This window comes from Micromys minutus (assembly GCF_963924665.1).
Source record: "Micromys minutus genome assembly, chromosome: 22".
Taxonomy (NCBI): Eukaryota; Metazoa; Chordata; class Mammalia; order Rodentia; family Muridae; genus Micromys; species Micromys minutus.
In genome coordinates this window covers 46,070,763-46,083,227 of record NC_137957.1, presented here as the reverse complement: position 1 = coordinate 46,083,227, position 12,465 = coordinate 46,070,763, and the positions used below count along the sequence as shown (strand labels likewise).

Below are 12,465 nucleotides of genomic sequence, written 5' to 3'. Positions count from 1 at the left end.
TCTCAAGCCATGCAAGCTGTGTTATTAACCTTGGGGGCAGCCGAGGGGAATCGTTAGGAGCTTTGCAGTGAGTGTGCTTGTGAGAGTCAGAAGTGAGCTGTCAGAACGAGGGTCTGATAAAATTCAGGTTTAATGTGGCGATGCAGCTGTTGCTATAGCAACCAGTCCACCACTCTCTCCCTTGAAATAGAAACAAACAGAAAGCAAGAAAAGTAATCTAAGGTGGTTTCTGGGAAGGAGCAAGGCACTGATAGAGGAAAGGGGACGTGCCTGGTCGTTCTGTGGTATGCCACAGACACTCACAGAAATACCCACGGACACACCCACAGGCATGCCCACAGGCACACTCACCAATATACCCACAGACACGCCCACATACCCACAGACACACCCAAAGACCAATGTGATAAAGGTAATTGCTCAACTGAGGGTCCCTCCCTGGTGTCTCTTGAGTTTGTGTCAACTAACCAGCACCGATGCCTTCTGCCTATTTGTACTAGATGTATATGAAATACAAGTGCTTCTCAGATGGGGTCCCATGTATGTAATTATGTAGATGCAGATAGTCTAAAATCTATAGTTCCTGTACTGGTTTCATGGGATCACTGTGGTCTGACAGTGCTGGGTCTGTGACATGCAGTCACTGGTGAAGAGAGAGGGAAGAAGAGGGTGAGTTTTGGGCTGTTTTGGAGGTCCAGGATTCCAGATGCTTCTCTGGCCTTCATTTCCCTATTTCCTGTTGCTTTGGCAATGTTTACACACCTGCCTGACTGCTCAGGAGCTTCTCCTGGGTATGTATTGGCTACCTTTCCTAGCATTTCGTTCCCATTCCTCTTCTTGCTTCTCCTTCCCTGGGGCCTGGCAGAGGCTGCTGACTGTTGCTTTTCTCATGTGCGGTGTTTCTTCTCCTCAGTCTATCTTCACTCCCTCTCTTGACTTGGCCACATAGTTTTTAATTATCTCCAATACCATCCACATAGTAGGTGCTTTCTTTGGCTCCGTTGCTTTACTGAAACCCGGCTGGGCCGCACAGGGTCCTGGCATGGTGCAATGGGTTGACTCAAGCTGAGCTAAGTTTCTATTCAGGGCCTGCAGTTTCCTGGTAGGCCTGGCAGGCATGTCAAGGGCCACAGTTTTCCTTACCATCTCGGAGCCACCAGGCTTCTGGGTAAAAGTGTCTGGCCAAGAGACACAGGCTTTCATTTTTCAGAAAGGAAACCCTTCCCAAGTGATGGAAAGTAAGCTTTTGCTCGGTGACTAATAATGTAAACACAGACAAGATTTCTGGGCTTATAAATAACCAGTTGTAAAAAGTGCTCAAGGGGAACAGCCCATTTTGTGAGATGAATGATCACAAAGATGCCTACCGCTTCTCTGCTAGTGACCTTAATCGTGGGTAGGGAGCCTCAGGCCTAGGATGCAGAAGCCAGTCATTCCTCGGTGCTGATTCCCAAGACCTAGACCTTAGCCATTATGAATGCTGGGCTATGCTGGGAAAAGTAAGGTCATCTGTGGCTCCTTCCTGCTGGAAGACCCTGAGCGTCTGGGGAAGCTGTGAGATGCATGGTACACAGAACCACATCGGCAAGGAAAGTCTCGGGCATCTTGCACTGAGAGATTGAAATGAGGGGGAATGGTTCAAGCACTGAGGCACAGTGCTGAAGTCAGCTCTCTGATTCTGTCCCCAAACTCCGTCAGCCTCATTGCTTGATGATGCTTGATGAGAGTCAGGCCGGAGGGATTAGTGTATATGGAGGGTAACAGAGGCTGAACTTTGATCTTCCTGCCCTACTTGGGTTCTCTGTAATCACAGTGACTGTTCTGAGCCTTGCTATCCCAGCTGTTCCTCTCTATAAAATAAAAAAGGCCTAAAGGGCCACACCCACATGACAGCATTCACACAAAATGCCTCTTAGCACAGGGCTGCCACTTAGTAGGCCTACAGCACTTGGTGCTGTTGTTGAGTAACTGGAGGCTTCAGCAGCCTCCCTGACAGGTCCTTATGTTCTCCCAATGCGGAATTCTCTCTGGCAGTTAGCTCATCTAATGGGATATTCAGGCGTTGGCTGTGAACCTGGCCTGCCTCCTACTAAAGGTGCAGATGGTACCCTGTAGCCAGGCCTGACCACACGGAGAGTTCTGTGTGACGGCCCATGACAGCAAGATCTCATTCAGATACTGTCCCAGGCATCCAGTATTGCCTGTCCCGGATGCAGAGCCCTTCCTCTGGGTGTGAGTAGGGACTTGGAAGTGCCCCGTTCACCTGCAGAACCTGAGAGAAAAGCCTACTGTCCAAAGGCAGCCAAGCCCAGGTGCGATCACTTTCCAAATATTTCATCTGTTTAGTCACCAAGTCCTTTTTCCCCCAGAGTGCTTTGCGGGATCCCTGCTCCAGGAAGCAGAGTCTTTGCAGCTGTTCTGCATCTCAAACATTGCCGTGGAGTGACAGGGAAGAGTTGGAAGCCGGGGTGTGTGTGTATGTGTGTGTGTGTGTGGGGGGGGGGTGACACAGGTGGATGGACCCAGAGTGTCAGGCTGTGGCTGCAGTAGTTGCAGAAGTACCTGTCACAGTGCACAGGTGAATAGGGAGGAGCCAGCCTCTGAAGGTCCCGTCTGCAGGGAGGAGTGCCCTAAATATTCAGATGAGTTTCAGTCTCCTTTGAGGATGACTCATAGTCTGTTTATTTGTGTGTGTGTCAAAGCACCTTTTTCTTCCTTCTCCCTACCTACAAACAAACAAACAAGCAAACAAACAAGCAAGCAAACCTAGGAAGCCAGCTGATTCCCAAGGGTGTGTATATCACTCCCTCTCGTGTGCAGCCATATGTCCCAAAGCCTTCCCACTTCCCAGAGCTAATGAAAAGTCCAGTTCAGGATGAAACCCTGTTAGGAGCCAGCAGACTCCCAAGCAGCCAGTTTTATCTGGCTGTCCCCTCTCCCTCCTGCTACCTTCCTACCGTCTTCATTTTATCAGACAGAGTTGGCTGGACTGGAAGGAGCCAAAAAGGGACAGGGGGGAGGGAGGACTTCTAGCCAGCAATGACAGTGTGGGAGGGCAGGGAGCCCAGGCCGAAGTCAGCTTCCAGCTAACTCGGTTGCTCATTGAATGTGCGTGTTTGCCTCAGTGCCAGGCCCTGGGGGTTTAATAATATTAAGATAAACAATAACAGCCAATGGGATTGAAGGTTGTGCATTCAGGCTCGGTTCTAAGCATCTACCGTCCTTCTATCAGCCCGTTCTCCCAACAGCCCTGAGAAACAAGATATTCTAATATCATTTCTATCCTGCATTTGATGTAACAGAAACACAGAGAAGGTAAGCAACTTCCTAGAGTCACACACAGCAAGGACAGAATGCTGGGTTTTAGCTTTCCCAGCCTAAGCTCCGAGTCCAGGCAGAGAAAGATGGATGCGGGACCAGGAAATAAGTTACGGCGAGGCAGGGCTGAGCCAGGGTGTTAGAGGCTGAAGGCATGTGCTGGGCAGATAATGTATGAGTGAAGGATCTACTGATGAACTCCGGGATAGGTAGGGGTGAGGCAGGGGCAGAGAAGGGAGGTGGAGTCAGCAGAATGTGTGTGCATGTGAGGAATGTGAGTGACTGACAGCTCTTTCTGTGTGTTGGAGGTACAGGCGGGCAGATGGAGGGTTCAGGGCTCCCTCTGTATTTTCTAGGAAGGATGTACATCCAGACAGCTAAAGGCATCCTACGTGGCAGCCTGGATTAAGGCTCTGCAGTGGTGGAGTGAATGGCTGAAGTGAAGCCGGGCACCTAGAACCTTCTGTCTTTCTTGCCTTTTCTCTTCTGCCCCTGGGTGCTTGCCTTGGGTGTCTGTGTGGCACCCCGAGAGTTTGATCCTAACAGCTGGAGAGCAGCAAGAGGGTCTGGACAAACATCGTGGAGGCTGGGTGAGAAGGCGCTGGGCTGCAGGAAGGGACATCCAGCTCCAGAGGGCTTCAGGGGTCCTGACTCCATCCCAGGCTTGGCTCTGGGGCTCCCTGGTTATGCCCGGAGTCAGAGCTAAGTTGGTTCTGGTGAGCTGTTTAGGAAGCCGCCTCCGTGAGTGGATCCTCACTTGACCTTGGAAGTAGCATCTGGCTGCAGGCTCCGAACGTCTTCCAGCACCCAGGGCCATCCTCGTCAGACTTGTACCATCCTCTTGGAATGGTAAAATTTCGAGCATTCCCTGGGCGTGGGCTGTAATGTTTGAAATGAGCGGAACAGTCTAAGGAGGGCCCGTCGGTGGTGTAGGAAGCGAAATGCAGAGTTCGAAAACTGGCCAGTTCAACTAGCAAAGAGATACAAAGGATGGGGCCAAGAAGCTTTGCCAGGGACATGGTACCCTGGCATCCGATGGTTGATGACTAGCAGCAGCAGCAGCAACAGTAGCAGCTTGTGTGTGTGTGTGTGTGTGTGTGTGTGTGTATCTATAAAGTGCATGTGTGTGCATGTGAGCCATGTTGGACAGTGTGTGTGTGTGTGTGTGTGTGTGTGTATCTATAAAGTGCATGTGTGTGCATGTGAGCCATGTTGGACAGTGTGTGTGTGTGTGTGTGTGTGTGTGTGTGTGTGTGTGTATCTATAAAGTGCATGTGTGTGCATGTGAGCCATGTCCGACAATGAACAACCTCTGCTTTCAGCCTTCCAGATCCACCTTGTTCCCAACAGTCTTTTATTTGGTGTTGTGTAAGCCAGTCTGGCCCATGGAGCTTCTGGGGACCCTCCTTGTCTCCACATCTCTGTCCCCGCATAGGATCACTGGGATCACAGACTTGTCATACTGTTGTGTTTGGTTTTTTTTTGCTTGGATTTTAGGGTTCTGAACTCAGGGCCTCCCATCCGGGCAGCAAGCGCTTCCGTCTTCCCAGTTCCTTGATTGTCTTCTCTCTACAGAGAACTAAGCAGAGGTGGGAGGGCACCGGGGAGAGATGGTCTTGTTAATGGGAGTGGGGTCCTGCAAAAAAGACTTAACTGGACAGGGCAGGGACACGGTGAAGCTACCACTGTCCCAGGCCCCTTCGATGTTGAATGCATAGATTTGCAGCGTGTTTCCCGAGCCCCATGTGGCGCAGTGACATCTCCATGGTCTTCCTTGCTCCATCTCCGAGGTCCTCACTGATCCGGCTGGATAACAGAATGTTTGTTTATTTCTCTCCCTGCCCCCCACAGTGTTTGAGAACAAGGATAAGATTGTGATCATCATGGAATACGCCAGCAAAGGGGAGCTATATGATTACATCAGCGAGCGGAGACGCCTGAGTGAGAGGGAGACCCGACACTTCTTCCGGCAGATTGTGTCTGCTGTGCACTATTGCCACAAGGTATGGCCGGGCCTGCCGCGTCAGGTACAGGCTGTTTGCCAGCACCTCATGACAGCTTTGACATAAAAGCCTTGGTTAGTTCATTGTGACGCGTGTGGAGACATTTCAGATTAGGATGAGAAAAATCCCCCTATTCAAATCCCGTGCTGTGTGTATGTGTGTGTGTGTGTGTGTATGTGTGTGTGTGTGTATGTGTGTGTGTGTGTGTATGTGTGTGTGTATGTGTGTGTGTGTGTGTATGTGTGTGTGTGTGTGTGTATGTGTGTGTGTGTGTGTGTGTGTGTGTGTGTGCACACACGAGTGAGTGTGTATGTAGAGGCCTGAGGTCATTGTCAGGTGTCCCCTGTCACTTCCCACCTTAGTTTTAGAGACAGGGTTTCTCACTTGCCCATTTCACTAGGCTGGCTTGCCAGTGAGCCCCCAGGATCTTCCTGTCTCTGGAGACCAGGGTTAGGGTGACAGATGTGCACACCCACACCCTCGGGTTGACCTCTCTGTGAACAGACTCTCAGGCTCAGACCTGGAAGCCTTCTGTGGCTCCTCCCCTCAACACTGGGCAGCACCCCGGGCTATTTCCGTTATCTCAAGTGTGAGGATTTGTGGATTGTGTATGAATGGGATGTTCTTAGACTCGGTCCATCTTCCCATGTCAGCCAGGAATGTGACCATGGGAAACAAACTTCTCCAAGTATTTCATTTAAAGCCAAACAGAGTCGGCTTTCCTGGTCTCCACATCTCTTCTCCGGGAGACGTGTTTTGGGGGACGTTTCTGACTCTCCGGACACCTCCAAGAACTCGGATTAGCAATACGTGTCATCTCTCACTCCTTGGTGGCCGTGGAGATGTTGGAAACTGTCAAATGGCAGGCTCTCCAGTTTGCTCAACACAGCAGCTTCCTCCACAGAAGCCATTTATGCCGCGTGATGCTGGGAACCCACTCACGATGCACTTCCGACACAGGACCCAAGCACTTCGTTCAGTCGGCTTTGCCCACCCACCCCTAAGAGACTTGAGCAGGCTCGGTGCTGTAGCTGGACAGACCCTTCTCAGCCCATTGCTGTCCTTTCCCGCCAGCTGGCTGACAGCTCTCCAGCCTCCCATTTGGCCAGTTTGCCTGAATGAAAAAGTCACATGGTGTGGCAGTTAGTTCCATGTCTCACTGGCCTGCAACCCTTTTCATCAGCCCTGAGTCCTGCAGGGTGGAGAGAGACTGTCAGGTCTTTCTAGCTGGCTGCTTAGGAAGTATCCAAGACAAAGCTTAGGACACTGGGTCAGGCCTCTTTCCAGCATGAGGATGCAAGCAGACAGACAGACAGACAGGCAGGCAGGCAGGCAGGCAGGCAGGCAGGCAGGCAGGCAGGCAGGCTGTCCCTGGAGCTCTATGCTCAGAGTCACCAGCTGAGTGAGATCCTGTCTCAGACACAGCGGAATTACATTCCCACAAAGAACCCCCCTGCTGCTTTTCAGGCTCTGGGGGGGGAGACTGGATTCCAGTCATTTTTCCTTTAACCACACAGCAAGTGACTAATGCTCTCCTGTGGCTGGTTGCTGTCTGGGGATTGTCCTGCAGTGAGGGCAGGCCTGAAGGGTAGGGGTGAAGACCACCGGGGCTAGCTGGTGCATTTCTTTCATCTGTCAGACTTGTTCCCTGTGCCTGGCAGGCCTGCCTTCCCCCCTCCCCAGAGTTCTCTTGTCATCTGTCATCTCAAGAGCTCCTGCTCAGTTCTTTCCCTCTTTTTCATTGCAGAATGGTGTGGTCCACAGGGACTTGAAGCTGGAAAATATACTACTGGATGACAATTGCAACATTAAGGTAAAACTCAACTGTAGCATGGGCGTGGCGGGTGGGCGTGTCAGGAGGCTGTGATTCCCCATAGCCAGGATCTGAAGCAGCCGCTCCCTCTGCTGGTGGGTAGGCTTGGGGAAGGACTCCCAGCAATAAGTTCATCGGTTTACTTCAGCAGGCAGTAAGGAGTCCCCCTACAACCTGTCTTCTCCCTGCTGGGACAATGACTGACACACACAGTCCCTGCCCTCAGGAAGTTCACAATCTGAAATTCTTGCCGTAAAAATAACACTCATATTTTTATATGCATTTTAGTTCCCATGTGCTTGATACTCTCACAAATGACTCTTTCAGACAGCATATGAGATGGGCACTGTTCATCTTATAACTCACATATACACAGGAAAACCGAGACACAGACAAATTAGATAACACATACTGGTATATAAAGGTAAGTTCACACCACTCAGCAGAATGTGCTAGAAGGGCCCCAGAATATTTTAAACCTAGAAGTCTCCCCACTTTTTTTTTTTTTTTTTTTGTCTTTGAGGTAGTGTCTCATGTGGCCCAGGCTTGTTTCAAAGTTGTGATGTAACTGAGGCTGGCCTTGAGCAGATGGTCCTCCTCAATTTGCTTCTTAGTGCGGAGACCACAGGCAAACAGTTCACACCCCCTTTAGAAGCCCTTCCCTAGCTACCACACTTCCTACCCCACATCTCTGCTTCTTCCTCCCCGCCGTCTCACACTTGAACCAGTTTTGGGATTGAGAGCTGAGTAAAAATGGTGGTAATTCAGAAAGGGTGAGTTGGAAGCTGGAGAGATGGTCAGGCAGTTAGGACCATTTGCTCTTCTTCTAAAAAAACAGAGTTTAGTTCACAGTGTCTGTGTTGGGCTGCTCACAGGGACCCTACACCCTCTTCTGGCCTCTGAGGACACCTGTGCATGTGTGCAGGACCACGTTATCAGACACATATACCCACATGATTAGAAATATAAATCAGTCTTAAAGAAAGAGCGAGTGACTGAGTTTGCTGCTGCTGTTGCTGGAGAAAGCTCTACAGAGCTCAAGGGCCTCCTTGGGAGCACTCTGAATGTCCCTTAGACCACGGATGCAAAAATAAGCAAACGGCATTTCAAAATAAATGGAGCTTGCGGTATGGGTTTTGTTATGAAATGGCCTCAGGACTCTCAGCACTGCAGTAACCCTCCAATTGGACCCTGGTTCCTAAACAAGGCAAAGCAACAATCTCACATCTTCCTCTTTCGTTGTTCTGGTTGCTGTCAGTCAATGGGTGTGTGATGGACCACGTCCTTGCTTGGCAGGATAGAGCTGTTTTAGGGTTTGTAGAACATGGCTGTCAACCATTAGTCTTGTGCCTCCTTTGAGCAGTCCTTTAGAGACACATCGCTGTGGTCTGCTACTCAGACGAGTTGACCTCAGTTATGTATTTCTGTCCAGTCTGTAGAGTCTGGTGAAAATGACGGATTGAAGCAGTTCTCCTTAGGAACAGGAAATGAAATCTCAAATCCCTTTCTGGCAAGTGGCTGGATTATTCTACAAGGAACACTAATGATCAAGTAAAAAAAAAAAAATACAGATTAGGGATATATGTTCCAGATTTTAGAACACTTGCTAAGCATGTATGAAGCCTTTGGTTCAGTCCCAGTATTGACAGAGAGAAAAAACAAAGAGCCAACTTGTGGGGCTGTGGGGCTTCCCTGCTCCTTGACATTGGAAACACACACACACACACACACACACCAGTTCCTTCAGTAACAAAATTGGTAATAGTAACAGCCACAGACATGCTCTGGAACCTTTCTGGAGCCTTTACAAGGCATTCTCTCTGTTCAGAATTAAACTGTTGGAATTAACTGTTTACAAATGAGTCCATTCCAGGAAGTAGAGGCTCTGGAGTTGGACAGCCCAGGTTTGTGTTACAGCTCTTGTGTTAAATTTCTCACCCATCGAACATAGCCTCTCCTGTTAAGTAGGAAGAAGAGCAGCAGTCTACTGTTTGTTGATTTTCTCCAGTTAATATTTTCTCAGAGTTTCTGTAGCCAATCCCCAGTCCTAGGCATCTGCAACAAATGTGAAAACTGCTAAAAATACAGCCAAACGAGATGGTGCTCAGCTATGTCCATCCTAAGAGCTTGCCTAAGTGGCTGCCCCTGAAGGAGGAAATGCATGGGAAACCAGCTGCTGGGAAATGGTTCTGGAGGTGGTGGTGGTCCGGCCTGCTGTAAATTTGGACCCTTGCCTTTTTAAGGGTTTACACCATCTATTGATCTCAGGGAGGCTCTGTCCAGATTCTTCCTGCCACCTGTCACCGGGAGCCCTCAGAACTAAATGTAGTCTTTACAAGGTCTGGAATGTGAGCCTCTAGCCTGGGGATTGGGTTCTGTGGTACAGGGTGACCTCTTGGTCCCGTGGTGTAGTCCCAGAAGTGATAAGGCGCATAGCTTCCTGTGGAGTCATAGAATTCCCTAATGGAGCAGAAGAATGACCAGAATTCAGAGAGGAATTGTATAGAGGACAATGGGGCAGCAGCCTGGAAGAACAGCTCGTTTGTAAATGTAACTGAGCAGTGACTTTGATGCCTGAGCTCCTAGAAACCAGGTTTTCCTCCTGGGGACCCGGTTTTCCTCCTCCTGGGGTCCAGGTTTTCCACCTAGGACCCTCTGATTTTGCAGCCAATGTAGCACACACACATAGTACTTTACAAAAGTCAACCTTGGTCCTATATTTTATATTGTCTTTTTTTCTTAGAAATCTCTGCTCCTGACATTCCCTCGGGCAGGAATGCGTGCGTGCGTGCGTGCGTGCGTGCGTGCGTGTGTGTGTGTGTGTGTGTGTGTGTGCCCTGTTCTACACACAGAGAAAGTAAACCTGCCCTTTTAATTAGTCATTATTTTCTTCCTCCACTGTTGTAGAGACTTCAACTAAGACCTGGTGTTCTATCTGAAACAACTTGTTGAGGGTTGTTTTCCAGCCCAGACCGTCTAAGGGATGCTCCTGAGATCAGTAGTTTGTTGAGTCTTACTTTTCTCAGAGTGTCCCATGCTATTGGCACGTGCCAGCACCTAGAACTGTTTGGTTTGCTGCCGGTAAAGGACGGACAAACCAGGATTAAAACTCCCAGGTGTGACTTTCAGACTGTATCCTCTTACACCCACTTCCGAGGGTTTTTTAAAGGCCTGTTTCAGCTGTCGTTGGTTTGCCTTCTGGCTGTCTGGGCTCCGCTCTTCCTGACTCAGCACTCTGAGGAAGCATATTTAGAAAGGACAGTTGCTGACAGAGGCACTCATACACATGGCCACAAGCTGGCCTCTGCGTGAATGAAAGGCCATCGCGGCCTGGCCCAGGGGAACTGTGGGTACAGATGTAGTACCAACCAACGAGATGTGAGTGGCAAGATCGTCCTACGAGCAGGAGGAGCGGTTGTCACGTTGTAGAACCACCTCTCCCGTGGCTAGGGGACGTCTCTAAAGATGCTTCAGGCAGTTTTGGTGTGAGCCACGTGACCGGCTCCTCTTCCCTTCTGTGCCTTATGCTGATTTGCAAAGAGCACATCTGGTTTTGGGAATTATTTATCTGGCCACGGCAAGAGGGTGCGGCTTCTAAAAATATTCCTGCAGTCCAATGGCAGAAGGAATGAGGGCGATGTGCTGCTTTGGATCGCATTCCGTCCTCTGTGGAAGCGTGGACTAAAATAGCACCCAGCCTAGCATTAATTTGCAGTTAATGAAAACAGGCCAGATTCACATCCCACTCTCTGGGGGAATGGAATGCCGACCATTCCCAGAGAAGGCTCCTGTAAAAGTGCCTCCCCGGAAGAGGACCAGGCACCCGGGCCAGCGGACCTCTCTTGGAGGGCTGGGAATCTGCTGAGCCCTCTGCACTCAGGGGAGAGGAACAGAAGGGATATGTTCTGCTGCCCCTGCGACAGTGGAGGCATGGCTGCTGTGGATAAGAAAGGCGCTTCGAATGGCAGTGACAAGATGAGAAGCTTGGGATCACGGACCTCGGGGCTTTGGAGTGTGGGAACTTTGTAGTCTTTCATTAACTACTTCATTTACCCATCGGGTGTGCACGTGTGTATATGTGGGGCCGTTTATGTCACATATAAACACGCCTGTGCTGCCTGAAGCCATTCTTTTATCCTTCCAGGAGCCAAATATCTAGTATAGACCATACTCTTTGATCATAACATACTTAACCAAGTGTCAAATGCTGTCTTCAGTCCTGTGCCGAGTGTCGGGGAATTGAATGCTGAGTCAGGTGGCCAGATTCCTCTTGTTTCATAGTTGCCAGTCTGGTGGTCACTTAATCAGTAGTGATAAGGAGCCACCAAATGTTAGGAAGGCAAAGAAGATAAGGTGTTCCCCCACCTTCCCCAGTGGACTTGTGGTTTCAGCTGGGGCTGAGACCAATAGACGAAAGATGTGTAATCCACTTGTCCGGTGTAGGATGTTAGTCAGGGTGGGGATGGAAACCTGGATGGTAGGGATGGGAAGGTTGGTCCAGGAAGGCTCCTTTGCACTGAACTTGGACTCCTCAAATCTGCAGAGCTTTCTCTGCCTTCCTAACCTTGGGACAAATGATTCCCTAAGTCTGAAAGTCCTTTTTACTTCCCCTTGTCTGTCTGTCTTTTAGGGGGTCTTCTTCCAGAAAGTTTTTCTTATCCCTTGGCAGGCCAGATGCCCCCCTTGCCATCTGGACGTGCTAAACAGGAAGGGGTGGGTCTGTCTAGCCAGATGGAGCAGAAAGTCTTTGAGGGGGAAGTGGTGACAGACAGAGTTCTGAAGGCCAGGGAAGGCTCTGATGGGGAGGGGTCTGATGATGAGCAGAGGAAAGGAAACCAAAGGACGACAGGACATTTGCTGAAGTCTTGCTGGAAGCCAGAGCCTGGGCCAGACCTTCCACGTGTCACCTCCTTTAGTCTTTAGAATGTCCTCACTAGGGTGGGACTAAGGAACTCATTTTTTTTTTTTTTTTTAGACAGGAAGATTCCTATAGCTCATCAGGAATGAGACTTTCTACAAACTTCTTCCCACTCCACTGTAGATGATTCTTGATTGCCAACTAAGATGTGCCCTCTGACCGAGGGAGGGTCATCCGATGGGCCTTTCATATTCTCTTACCTTGAGTGCTGTTGACTTGCAGACAGCTGTCCCTGGGAGAGAATCTCCAAGTGCTGATAGTGGCCAGTGACCAGCTGAGCCCGTCACTGTGGGCAGAGCATCCATATATGACACTGGAGATGTGTGTGCAGCTACCTGTTGTTGGCTGTGCTGTTAGCATCTGTTGCTAGTAGCCCCTGCCACAATCTCTATTAAGAGTTTCCCAGATTGCTC

General features: G+C 49.9%; 1 protein-coding gene across 1 annotated transcript in view; it reads left to right on the top strand.

Annotated features, from left to right (window-relative positions):
• Nucleotides 1-12,465, top strand: part of NUAK1 (NUAK family kinase 1) — a 60,181-nt gene that overhangs the window by 38,225 nt on the left and 9,491 nt on the right. The window contains exons 3-4 of the mRNA XM_080935648.1: nucleotides 5,170-5,321; nucleotides 7,069-7,134. Coding sequence (XP_080791774.1) covers nucleotides 5,170-5,321; nucleotides 7,069-7,134 — 218 coding nt within the window. The remainder of the gene's footprint in view (nucleotides 1-5,169; nucleotides 5,322-7,068; nucleotides 7,135-12,465) is intronic.